This window comes from Anabrus simplex, chromosome 9, assembly GCF_040414725.1.
Source record: "Anabrus simplex isolate iqAnaSimp1 chromosome 9, ASM4041472v1, whole genome shotgun sequence".
Taxonomy (NCBI): Eukaryota; Metazoa; Arthropoda; class Insecta; order Orthoptera; family Tettigoniidae; genus Anabrus; species Anabrus simplex.
Genome location: NC_090273.1, coordinates 25,753,596 through 25,766,326, shown reverse-complemented (window position 1 = coordinate 25,766,326; position 12,731 = coordinate 25,753,596). Strand labels below are relative to the sequence as shown.

Genomic DNA, 12,731 nt, shown 5'->3' with positions numbered 1-12,731 from the left:
CTTTAAAACAAAGTTAATGGAACATGTTTCATCCATCTTGGGGACATCTTCAGCCTTGCAAAGAACAAAAGTTACATGGTAAAGATAAAAGTACATTTAAAAGCCTTAACAAGACATCTTGGGGACAACTTGAGCCTCGCAAAGAACAAAAGTTACATGGTAAAGATAAAAGCATATTTAAAAGCCTTAACAAGACAAGGATTGACCGGTGAGGAAATGACTTTATATACAAGACCATCTTATAACCTAAGCCTGGCAATTCAACTTCCAACAACATAACATGAAAAGTTTCCCCCATGTAAAGAAGTTTAATGTTGCTACACACTGCTCTTAAATTTATCAACCTATCAATGAAACACAGTCTACTATAAACAGTGATAGGAAAATCAACAACAGGTTACTGCCTTATTAATAACCAGGGCCAATATATTGATGGCCTGAAAAATATATCTACAGCCTGTTTTCCAGTCATTTGACCGGGATGGAATGAATGAAGCCCCATCTTGCGACAAGGATGGGAAATGTGCCGGCTGCCGAAGCCTGTCGCACTCCTCTGGGGCAATGATTAATGACTGACAGATGAAATGAAATGATGTTGGAGAGTGTTGCTGGAATGAAAGATGACAGGGAAAACTGGAGTACCCAGAGAAAAACCTATCCCGCCTCCGCTTTGTCCAGCAAAAATCTCACATGGAGTGACCGGGATTTGAACCACGGAACCCAGCGGTGAGAGGCCAATGCACTGCTGCCTGAGCCACAGAGGCTTCCCTTTAATGACCTAAAAATGTTTAAACAATGATTTATAAAATGATGGCAAAAATGACATCAAATTTAAATGAATTTTTACAATCAATATACTAATTGCGCTGGTTTATAGACTTTATAATAAGCTCTTGGGCTTTTGCCATGTAAAATTCTTTATGTTTCACAGAGAACTTTGATCCACGTCTTCAGAAGAAAATCTCAATTGTTCACGCGGAAAACTTCTCCAACTGGAGGTGTCTCTCCTGGAATGTGGACATTTCCAAGAAGTAAGTGGTGAACAAAGTTCCTTTAGTCTCCACATTGACAAAACATGTGAAGACTGTCAAGTCTCCATATTCATCCTCACTTAAAATTTCGATAACATCCAATACCACACGCATAAATGCATCAGAATCCTCAAACATGCAAAAAAATTACTCAAAAAGTATAAAATGGTCTAATAAAATGACCAAATAATGTTGTATAATTTTAGAAAATGACCTAAAAATGCAAAACATGACCTAATAAATTGGAGTTTCTAAATTGTGGAAACTATGATTAGGATTTTTGTACAAGTTAGCAATATCTGTTTTGAGTCAATTAAAAAATTACATGTCATCAAAATCCTAGCCCTGTTAATAACCTATTTGCATTGGCAATCATAAGTCTTTTTTATACTATGATTAATGACTAAGCTTTACAAGTGAATTTTTAATTGCATGTTGCCACTCTGTTGCTAAATGACACACAAAGATTCAACAGTGAACGGACTTTATAGATTTAAGATTATTGAAGACTTATGTATCGTAACAAAATTTTAAATATGCTTATATATTTACAATTTAACTTTTGTTCTTTGCAAGGCTGGAGATGTTTCCAAAAGGGACAAAGCATGTCCCTTTAACTTTGTTTTAAAGATTAAACCTTTTGAGTATTGTAAATGTGGAACTTTTTTATTAATAATATCATACAACTGTTCAATAGTGGGACAGTGTGTAACATGTACTGTGTGATAGAGTGAACAACCAGAGTGACTGAATTAGGGGGAGTAGAGAGAGCACTAACTGGTGTACTTGAATGACTGTGTATTAGTAACTAATAAATCTCAGCCACAGAATTTAAATGCTACCATTTGTGTCTGTATTTACCACCTCCGTCATGTTAACTATGTATACTATGGAATTTACTCTCTTTTGCTTTGAAATATGTTACTAGTGACTGTCACATCATATGGACTTCATCTTTCCTAGCTTGTTAGAATAAAGTTCATTAGTGATACGAGTAAACTATTACATAGTAACAAACCTGCTGAACTGACGAACTCCCTTTCCATTTTCGACAATCAAAGATTTGTTTATCATGAATGTTACTTCTGAGATGTTGGAGTGGTGAATGTCCCAGAATGGAGAAAGAACCCAAATAGCCTCTTGAGCATTATGGGAGATATCACAGTTAATGAACTGCAATGACTCATTAGATTTTCGAAGGAAATGATTCCCAAGTTCATCCAGGTACCTGGAAACAGAAATAAGAAACACACAAATTTGAAAAGGAAATATAATTAATTAATTGAAATTACTTGCTATAATGAAATTACAGAAAGAAGAACAACACTGCAGTAAGAGTCTAATAAAAATTAATAACATAAAACAATTACATATACAAAGGATAATTGACAGACAGTCTGGATACAGAGAGGGACAATTTGTTAAGAAGAAAGCCATACTTTCCAGTGTCAACATAGTTAAGTAACTTCAAGGTTTTTAGTCTGTCGAACACTAATCATAACACATAACACTATAACATACCTGTAAAAGAATACACACTATTAAACAAAGAATGACATGCGAGTATACGACCAGTGGACGAGAGCCAGTGGCTGTACAGATAAGCAGTGTACCACGTACAGAATTGTGAGACTGTGTTGTGCACAAACTGTAAACTGTGTGGCTGTATTACTGTACAGCAAGTATAATTGTGAAACTGTATTAGAGTATAAGTGACAGCAGTGGAACAGTGTGTAATGCTGTACTGTGAAGCTCGGAGTGTTTCGGTCCATGGAAAGCTGAATCTGTCATTCTGTTCTGTCCATCGCTGAGGAGTCTCTCGTGTCCAGCAGCTGTGGAGTGAGCACCGTGTCTCTGGTGCAGCATGGGAGAGTTCAATCAAAGATCGGCAAGAGACAGTGAACGAAGACTGTTGTAATGTGTGAACAGTTGGAAAAAAAAAACGGGAAAATGTAAGCTATTCACAAATTAATTAATTTTTATACTTTTAAATGCATATTCTACAAAAATTGTCTATGTTACATTTTCATGAAAATTGAGTTATTTGCAGAACAAAGGTCTATGAAGCCTCTTCTACCCACTTAGTTTTAGTTTACGATAATAAACAATATTAAATCCAAACCAAACCAAAACCCATGGTGCAACAGCCCCAAAGGGCCTTGGCCTACGAAGTGACTACTGCTCAGCCTGAAGGCCTGCAGATTACAAGGTGCCATGTGGTCAGCACAATAAATCTTCTCAGCCGTTATTCTTGGCGTTGTAGACTAGAGCTGCTATCTCACCGTCAGATGGCTCCTCAATTGTAATCACGTAGGCTGATTGGATCTCGAACCAGCCATCAGCTCCAGGTAAAAATCCCTGACCTGGCCAGGAATCAAACCTGGGGCCTCCGGGTAAGAGGCAGGTACGCTACCCCTACACTGCGGCGCCGGATAATAAACAAAATTACTATGCAGAAATTTCTGAATGGAAATGGGCTTTGACAATTGTAGAACTAGGGTCTGTGTTGCACATGAAAGTCATGTACCTGCTTCCCTCACGCCAACCTGCAACAATCACAGCAAACCTCTGTTCTGCAATACACAGCCTGTGTTATTCTGTCTTTGGACAGTTAATGTTTTCTTATTACTAACAAGAATGTGTAATCTGATAACAGCAATCATCATAAACATGAAGAGCCATAAAGAAGATAACCAAGAACAGAAAACAATGTTTTTTAAATGATACATGTATATAAGTTACTAAACTTTGTTGATCTTGTTTCTTTCCTCTCACAATATTTACTTCTACACTTCAGATATTATCACATCAAGAAAACAATAGTATCACGTGTATAGAACATGGGTCTATGTTATACGCTGGCAGAGAAAGAAATCCCAACACTGAGAAGGAGTTGTGCTAGATGAACAAAATTCGGGAGGTGCATATGCACATCTGAAAGATTATGCTTATTCAAATTTGCACAGTAGTCGACAAAGTGGTGCTAGTTTTGCCACTACGACCTTGCAAGTCAAGTTTGCTTTAATTACACACTGTCCACTTCACGAGCGTTGACGTTGCGAGGTAGGTGTGAGTCAAACATGCCTTTAAGGAGACAAAGAAGGCAGCATCAGCAGCCTGCTGAGTTTGAACGAGGCCATGTAATAAGGCTCTGAGAAGTGGATGTTCTTTCTGCAAGACTTGGCAGGGATGTATCGACAGTGCATCGATGTTGGCAATAATGGTCACAGGAAAGCTGTCTCAAGGCGGGTCACAAGAGAAAGGGAAGACTGCCATATTTGCAGCATGGCTGTGGTGTATCGTACTGCACCTGCAACAGCCACTGCAGCTTCATCTGGCACCAGAGTGACACAGCAAACTCTAACAAATCAATTACTCGAGGGACAGCTCCGAGCCAGACGTTCTGTAGTGTTCATGCCACTAACTCAGAATCACTGCCATCTGCAACTTCAGTGGTGTCAAGCTAGAACTCATTGGAGTGTGGAGTGGAGATCTGTTGTGTTCTCAGATGGGAGCCATTTCTGTCTTGGTGCCAGTGATGGCTATTGTTTGGTAAGGAGGAGGCCAGGTGAGCGCTTGGAGCTAGGTTATCTGTGGCATCGACACACTGAATCTTTGACAACAGGAGCACTGTTGTCACTATCCCAAAAACTTTGACTGCAGATTTGTACATCAGACTGTTGACTGAACCGGTTGTGCTGCCATTCATTCGCAGTATTCAAGGGGGTGTTTTCCAACAGGATAATGCTCGTCCTCATACCACTGCTGTCACCCAATGTGCACTGCAGAGTTTCGACCAGTTGTTTTGGCCTGCAAGATCATTAAACCTTGAGAACGTACGGGACTTTATGGGATGATAAATCCTGCATCATCCAATTCCAGCATTAACCGTAGCTGATTTGACTGACCAACTTCAACAGGTGTGGAACTCCATCCCACAAAATGACATACAACATCTGTATGACAAAATACATGCATATGTGCATGCTTGCATTCAAAATCAACAACAGAAGTTATTATGTACCACCATCTCACACGTCTTCTTGCGCATTCTTGAACATGTGACCTGGAAACATTAATCAAATAAATATATTACCTAGAGCATTGCTTAGCCTAAATTGCATTCCTCTAAACTAATGTCTTCTTGGTGTTGGGATTTTGTTTTCCACCAGTGTGCAAGGCATCCCAACTGAAGATGCAACAATGACTTTTGAGCGCAGTTACTTTACAATTACAGACGCAGCCGTAAGAGTTTTCATCCTGCAGTGAGTGAACAATATTCTTGTCCATAATTTAATACCTGTTGTAATACGAAGCCCATACTCCATATTTATTGCTCTTGATCTTGGAATCCGTGATGGACAAGGTTGGAACTGGTCCAGAGACAATACGATTCCTGATGTTCTGAACTGGAGCTAAAACAAATAAAAGAAAATGATCAAACTACAGAAATACAATATTTTAGAAATTTACTTTCTCTATTTCTTGGTGAAAGTATAGAAACATTCATAACAGTTACATATTTCCCAGTGCAAAAACCTTATCCAGATGGTTAAGAACTTCTGTAGTGTAAATATTTTCCTTGACAGAGTCTAATATGACAATTAACTCTAAAGTGCAATGTAAGTTTATAAACTAAGAACATTCTCTGATGATCCTATTGTGCACTTCAGGACAGAATGGGAGAAGAGAGAGTGCTATAAAAAAGCTTCTTCAGAGAAGTTAACAGGAAAGAGAACATGAGGAAGACACCAAAAGAGGTGGACAGATTTAGTGTGGAAGTCCATAGAGAAGACGGGAGGAAAACCAGAAGATGTTCTTAAAAAAGGAGAAGAGAGGTGGAGAGACAGGCAGCAATGGAGGTCATTGATTCATAACCTGACCCGGGAAGCTGGAAATGGGAAGTGATGATGATGATGATGATGATGATCAAAATCAAAATCAAAATCTCTTTATTTGCAAATGAGGTGTCTACCTCAGTGGCAAATGGTACACTAAAATACATTATTGTCAAGCACTAAATTTTAAATTACCAGGAGACGAAGAACATTTTCCTAGAATACAATATTATACAATTTACGCTAATAATTTTTTCTATTAAACACACACATCATCCTTAATAAATTTATATTGTTTACAAAATTCTACTTATAATATCTTACAAACATAGTCAACTCATATACAGTACGGTATGTGAAATTACTTCTAATAATACTATACAACTGGTATAAGATTAAAATTAACACTGAATTTATTTACATATTTATATTTTACCCATTTTGGAACCTAAGTAGCATAACGACCTGCTGCGTCTTAACCAGAGCCCCTTTTGCCACCACTTTTCAGAGTTCCTGAAGGGCCTTCACAGCTACCGTAGCGGTCCCAGGGCCCTCAAAGTCCCCACTGTACTTCACCCCTACAGGCAGTCCCCTACTTGGGCTGTCCAAACTCCTTAGACCAGGGGGATGGAATTAATTTAATCACACACATTTATTATTTACAATATCCTGCACTGGTCGAATGCCCTCTAACATTTAATTTATTATCTCTGTTGTTGTTTATTCTCTTCTTGAATATCTGTACAGATTTTGGAAAAGGATCAAACACTACCCCTGGTAAACTGTTCCACTCCTTCACACCCTTCCCAATGAATGAAAATTTACCCCAATCGCTTCTGCTAAAATTTCTTCTAATTTTATATTTGTGGTCTGTCCTGCCGATATAATTATTTTCCAACTGAAGCCTCTCACGGATATCTCCCCATGCTTCTTCTCTTGTATAGGCTCTATATAATCCTATAAGTCTAGTTTTCTCCCTTCTCTTACTTAAAGTTTCCCACCCAAGTTCCTTTAACATTTCTGATACACTACTCTTTCTCCTGAAATCCCCTGTTACAAACCTTGCTGCTTTCCTCTGCACACCATCTAGTTCTTTTATTAGGTATTCTTGGTGAGGATCCCAAACACTGTTTGCATATTCCAATAATGGACGAACCACACTTAAGTAACTTTTTTCTTTTAATTCTTTGTTGCATCCTTTAAGTAGTCTCATTATGACATGTAACGATCTGTATGCTTTCCCAACAATGTCATCAACATGACCCTTCCAGTGCAAATTACTTTCAAATCTCACACCTAAGTATTTGCACTTGCCATCTTTTGGGATAACTACCTCATCCAAAGTATATTCAAATTCAGTTTTAAAGCTCCTGTTTGTAAATGTTGTAACAGTTGATTTGCCTCCATTAATCTTCATATTATTTTCTTCAACCCATTCTTGGATACTGTCAAGGTCCCTTTGTAATTCTGAACAATCCTCAATGTTATTTATTTCCCTATAAACAATTATGTCATCTGCATACAATCTTATTTTCGATGTTATATTGTTCCCTAAATCATTTGCGTATATTAAGAAAAGTAACGGACCAATTATACTACCCTGTGCAATTCCCTTCCAGACATTCTCTTCCTGTGATATATTATTTCCTACTTTGACTTTCTGAACCCTTGAATTTAGAAATGTTCTTATCCAACGTATAACCCTTACATCCAATCCTATTCCCTCCAATTTCTTTAATAATATTCCATGTTCCACTCTATCAAAGGCTTTGGAAAGATCTATGGCTATGCAATCTAACTGGCCTCCTGAATCTAACTGATCTGATATGTCCTGCTGAAATCCCACCAGTTGTGCCTCGCAAGAAAATTTCTTTCTGAATCCATACTGGCTCCTCATGAACCAATTTTTATCATCACATATCCCTCTGATGTACTTTGCTATTAAACTCTCCAGTATTTTACAAACTATACTGGTCAGGCTGATTGGTCTGTAGTTCTCTGGTTTCCTTTTATCACCCTTTCCTTTATAAATTGGTATTATTATAGATTCCTTCCATTCCTTTGGTATCACACTATTATTTATGACATAGTCAAAGAGAAATTTTAAATAAGGCACTATACACCACCCCATTGTCTTTAATACCTCCCCAGTAATTTGATCACTTCCTGCTGCTTTTCCTTGCTGAAGCAGTTGGATTTCTCTGAAAATATCTTCATTTGTGAATGAGAAGCTTCTTGTTTCCCTCTGTGTCTCTCCCTCTCTATCTTCTGTTACGGTTTCCAAGTCCTGACAATCTTCTACTGAATCTCGGAATTCCCTACTAAAGAGGTTTGCTTTCTCAGTATCTGTTAAATAGTGTTCACCCCCTTCTCCCACCATTGTAGGAATTTGGATTCCTTTTCCTTTTTGATTCCTAATATATGAATACAGCTTTTTCCATTTCCCTTTGTGGTCATTACCCTCTTGAAGAATGCCATTCATATAATTCTCTTTTGCTTCCTTTTTCACTCTATTCAGTTCCCTCATTAGCTGTTTTCTACTTTCTCTACTCTCCCTACCTTCTTTGATTTTCCTGTTTACTATTCTACATTTTCTTTTTAATTTTCTTATTTCCCTTGTGTAATAAACAGGGTCTGAGGTCATTTTACCCTTCTTAACAGGTACAAATCTCTTCTCTCCTTCCCAAATGATTCCTTTAAATTTAGCCCAAAGTGTATCCACATTATTCCCTTCACTTATCCAACAACTGAATTGTGATTTAAGGTAAGTCCCAAATTCATCAACTTTAGTTTTTCTGTATAATTTCTTGTCTTTTGTGACCCTCTTATTAAGCCTTTTTGGTACCAGTCCTACATCCATTATTACAGCCTTATGGTCACCTATTCCTTCAATTACCTCAGTTTTATCAACAATTTCCCATGGTTTAACCAAGAATACATCTAGCAAGTTATTGAGACGAGTTGGTTCTTGTACTACTTGTGTAAATCCTCCCTCCCAAATTAACTTATTTGCCAGTTTCTGTTCATGGGCTTCACTTGCAGCTCCATTCCATTCAACTTCAGGCAAGTTTAGATCTCCCCCAATTATTACCGTATCATTATTGTTTTTATGAGTATAATCTATTATTTTCTCAAATATTTCCATGTCTCTTTCCTCTCTTCCAGGCCTATATGTTCCTATAATTCCCACCTCCTTCATATTATCACAAACTAATTTTATCCCTAATATTTCATCCCTTTCATCAGTAAACCATTCATGCGAACAATAAGTTTCCTTCACCAGAATAAATACCCCTCCTCCCTTTTTATCTCCTCGGTCTCTACGATAGACTGTATACCCTTCTGGAAATACTTCTGTATTACCCACCCCTTCTCTCAACCACGATTCCACTCCTATCACCACATCCATCTCATAAGATTCCATCAATGTACCGAATTTTAATTGTTTATTTACTACACTCTGACAGTTTACCAAGAGCAATCTCAGACCTCCTTCCTCCCTAAAACTTGACTGTTGCAATTGGGTAACATTTGACTCATGAGTTGAGAACTTCCCTGGAACCCAGATCCTTGTACATAGATCTTGATTTAAGGGTCTGGGTTTTCTGGCAAGTTTCCCTGTATGTGCCAGTTTAGTGGTATGGGTTTTCTTAAGTACAGATTAGTTTGCAAATCTCTGTTGATAATTGTAGCAATTTGTCTACAGAGAGTTGCTTTTCCATTACCATTTAGATGTAACCCATGTCTAGTGAACATTTGCCTGCCAAGACCTAAAGTATCTACTACATAGACATTTCTAAAACTCTTACTTAATCTCTTGATTTTTATATTTACATCATGTACAGCTTTGTTCACACATGAGTCCTCTAAAAGGTCAAACCTGGGTGGCACATTTACTACAATTACTTTTGAGTCAGGTAGTTTAGAAATCTTACCTCTGAGAGTCGTAATTAATTCCTCACCTTCATTTGCAGCAATGTCATTTGTACCACTCACAATCACCACATAATTGTCCTTCTCTAACACAGGATCACAACTTGAAAGGACGTCTTCAGTTTTGGCACCTGGTTTTATTAGTCCTAAAACCTCAGTCTCTGGATTCTGCAGCTCATCCTTGATGCCTTCTGCCATACCCCGCCCTTGACTGTCTGCGTAGAGATGAATCTTTGGCGATCTTGACTTTCGGTTGGTTTTCTTCTGTAGCTTACCTCCACTGGATTTAAAATTATTTGGAAAACTTGGTGTGTCTTCTTCTGGAACTTGCTGCAATAACTGAAATCTATTTTGGCACTGCAAAGAGTTTTTTCCCGGTTTTAAATTGTTCGTAGTTTCTCTCATATGTTTAACATTAGGCCTAAAATGGCCACGCGTCACTTCCGTCCACGGCGATCTTTCATCTCCAATGTCTTCTTTATCTTCCAGTTTCTTTACTCTGTCCTTTAAGCTTTCATTTTCATGTTTCAGAGCGCATAAGTCCTCTTGTAGCACTCCTAAAATCTTAATTATAGTTTCATAAGTCTCTCTTTCTTGTTGTTTTGCCTCACTCTCAGTTTGTTTACACTCGGGACACAGCCACTCACTTTCTTCAATATCAGTCCTATTTACAATATTTGCACAGCGAAAATGGTACCATTCATCACACTTACGACACAGAATCCCATTTTTAACCACTCTTCTGTATTTGCCACATTTTTCACTGCATCTTACACCATTATCTACTACGGATATCACAGACTCACACACAGTAGTCGCCATCTTGAATGCCATGATGAATACTGTATCTTATTGTATTTGTATCTTCATGTATTATCTTTTCCATCTTTTGATTATGGATGACGATGACCCAATATTATAGAGTCAAAACTAGTCCCAACATTTAATAAAGATAATAACATAAATCTAATTGGTAGTGAATAGTTGGACCTTCCCATCCCTTTCTTGAATAGTACATACAGACAGACAAGCATGACAGAAATTTAAAAATTACATTCCATCTTATTTATTCAACTCATAAATAACAATGTTCAAAATTTCTGACCGAAGTACAGATAAAATTCTTATTTTATTTATATAGATAAAGATACATATTTAGTATACAAAAGGTAATACCTGGAACAGATGAAAGTAAGATGACTGCCCCACCAAGAGCATCCATGCCACTGCTATACTGCATAATGATGCGGAACGAGCTACTGACAGTAGGGAATACAACAAGGTCTCGGCTCAAGTTCCAGCGCTGAGATTCACTGTTGATGCTCTGAGAGTCGTAGATGATGATCTCTTCAGTACTTCGATTGTGGATAGGATTCAGTAATTGGATACCAATGACAAAGCCAGGTCTACACTGTAAATAAAGATTAATATGGGATGTAATACACATCAGATAAGGTCATCAGGTGAGGTTATATTTACTCAAATGACAGAGCTGATGTATGCAAGGGCTCTTCAAATGAAACGTAGACAGAGTTGGCAATACTGTTGTTACGTATCGATACTGCCATCGTTGTGGTAAGAGAACTGCATAGTGACAACTCACAGGTGGAAGCAATTGTTGGGTTATGTCTTTGTTGATGCACGGACTGGTCTGGCATGTTCATCCAGCTGTAGAAATGGAGGCAAGCAAAGAAGAGCAGAGAAGTGTGGTTCGTTTTCTGGTGGCTGAGAATGCTGGAGTATGTGAAACTTATCATCGTATGTCTGCTGTGTATGGCGAACACTGCATATCCATGACAAATGTGCACGAGTGGCATAGGAGATTCTGAGAAGGGCTCATATCACTGCAAGATATTATGTGGCCAGGACAGGCCCTGATTAGATGTTGATTCCCATAGGGAATCTGAAATACTTGTTCCGAATGAGTAAATTTATAATACCAATATAAATGGTCCGTTATTGGACATTATAAATTTTCCAGCTAACTCATTCCTGGCTGCCAGCGTTTCGCCCTTGTGTGCTAGGCTGGGCTCATCAGTTGGTACCTAGCACACCTACCAAGACGCTGGCTAGTGCATACCGGGGAGGCCACTGCGTAGGCTAATTGTAGCCACCGGCAGTGCCAATGCACTATGAGACACTTTGTCTCATTATCAAAAATTGATGCCTGCTTGGCCATCAGATGATTAGATGTTGATTCCCATAGGGAATCTGAAATACTTGTTCCGAATGAGTAAATTTATAATACCAATATAAATGGTCCGTTATTGGACATTATAAATTTTCCAGCTAACTCATTCCTGGCTGCCAGCGTTTCGCCCTTGTGTGCTAGGCTGGGCTCATCAGTTGGTACCTAGCACACCTACCAAGACGCTGGCTAGTGCATACCGGGGAGGCCACTGCGTAGGCTAATTGTAGCCACCGGCAGTGCCAATGCACTATGAGACACTTTGTCTCATTATCAAAAATTGATGCCTGCTTGGCCATCAGATGATTAGATGTTGATTCCCATAGGGAATCTGAAATACTTGTTCCGAATGAGTAAATTTATAATACCAATATAAATGGTCCGTTATTGGACATTATAAATTTTCCAGCTAACTCATTCCTGGCTGCCAGCGTTTCGCCCTTGTGTGCTAGGCTGGGCTCATCAGTTGGTACCTAGCACACCTACCAAGACGCTGGCTAGTGCATACCGGGGAGGCCACTGCGTAGGCTAATTGTAGCCACCGGCAGTGCCAATGCACTATGAGACACTTTGTCTCATTATCAAAAATTGATGCCTGCTTGGCCATCAGATGATTAGATGTTGATTCCCATAGGGAATCTGAAATACTTGTTCCGAATGAGTAAATTTATAATACCAATATAAATGGTCCGTTATTGGACATTATAAATTTTCCAGCTAACTCATTCCTGGCTGCCAGCG

The 12,731-nt window shown here is 38.5% G+C and overlaps 1 protein-coding gene across 1 annotated transcript in view; it reads right to left on the bottom strand.

Annotated features, from left to right (window-relative positions):
- Positions 1-12,731, bottom strand: part of bark (protein bark beetle) — a 223,768-nt gene that overhangs the window by 47,741 nt on the left and 163,296 nt on the right. The window contains exons 14-16 of the mRNA XM_067153381.2: positions 10,979-11,213; positions 5,332-5,446; positions 2,050-2,259 (exon numbers count right to left, since the gene is read on the bottom strand). Of these exons, the coding sequence (XP_067009482.2) occupies positions 2,050-2,259; positions 5,332-5,446; positions 10,979-11,213 (560 nt within the window). The remainder of the gene's footprint in view (positions 1-2,049; positions 2,260-5,331; positions 5,447-10,978; positions 11,214-12,731) is intronic.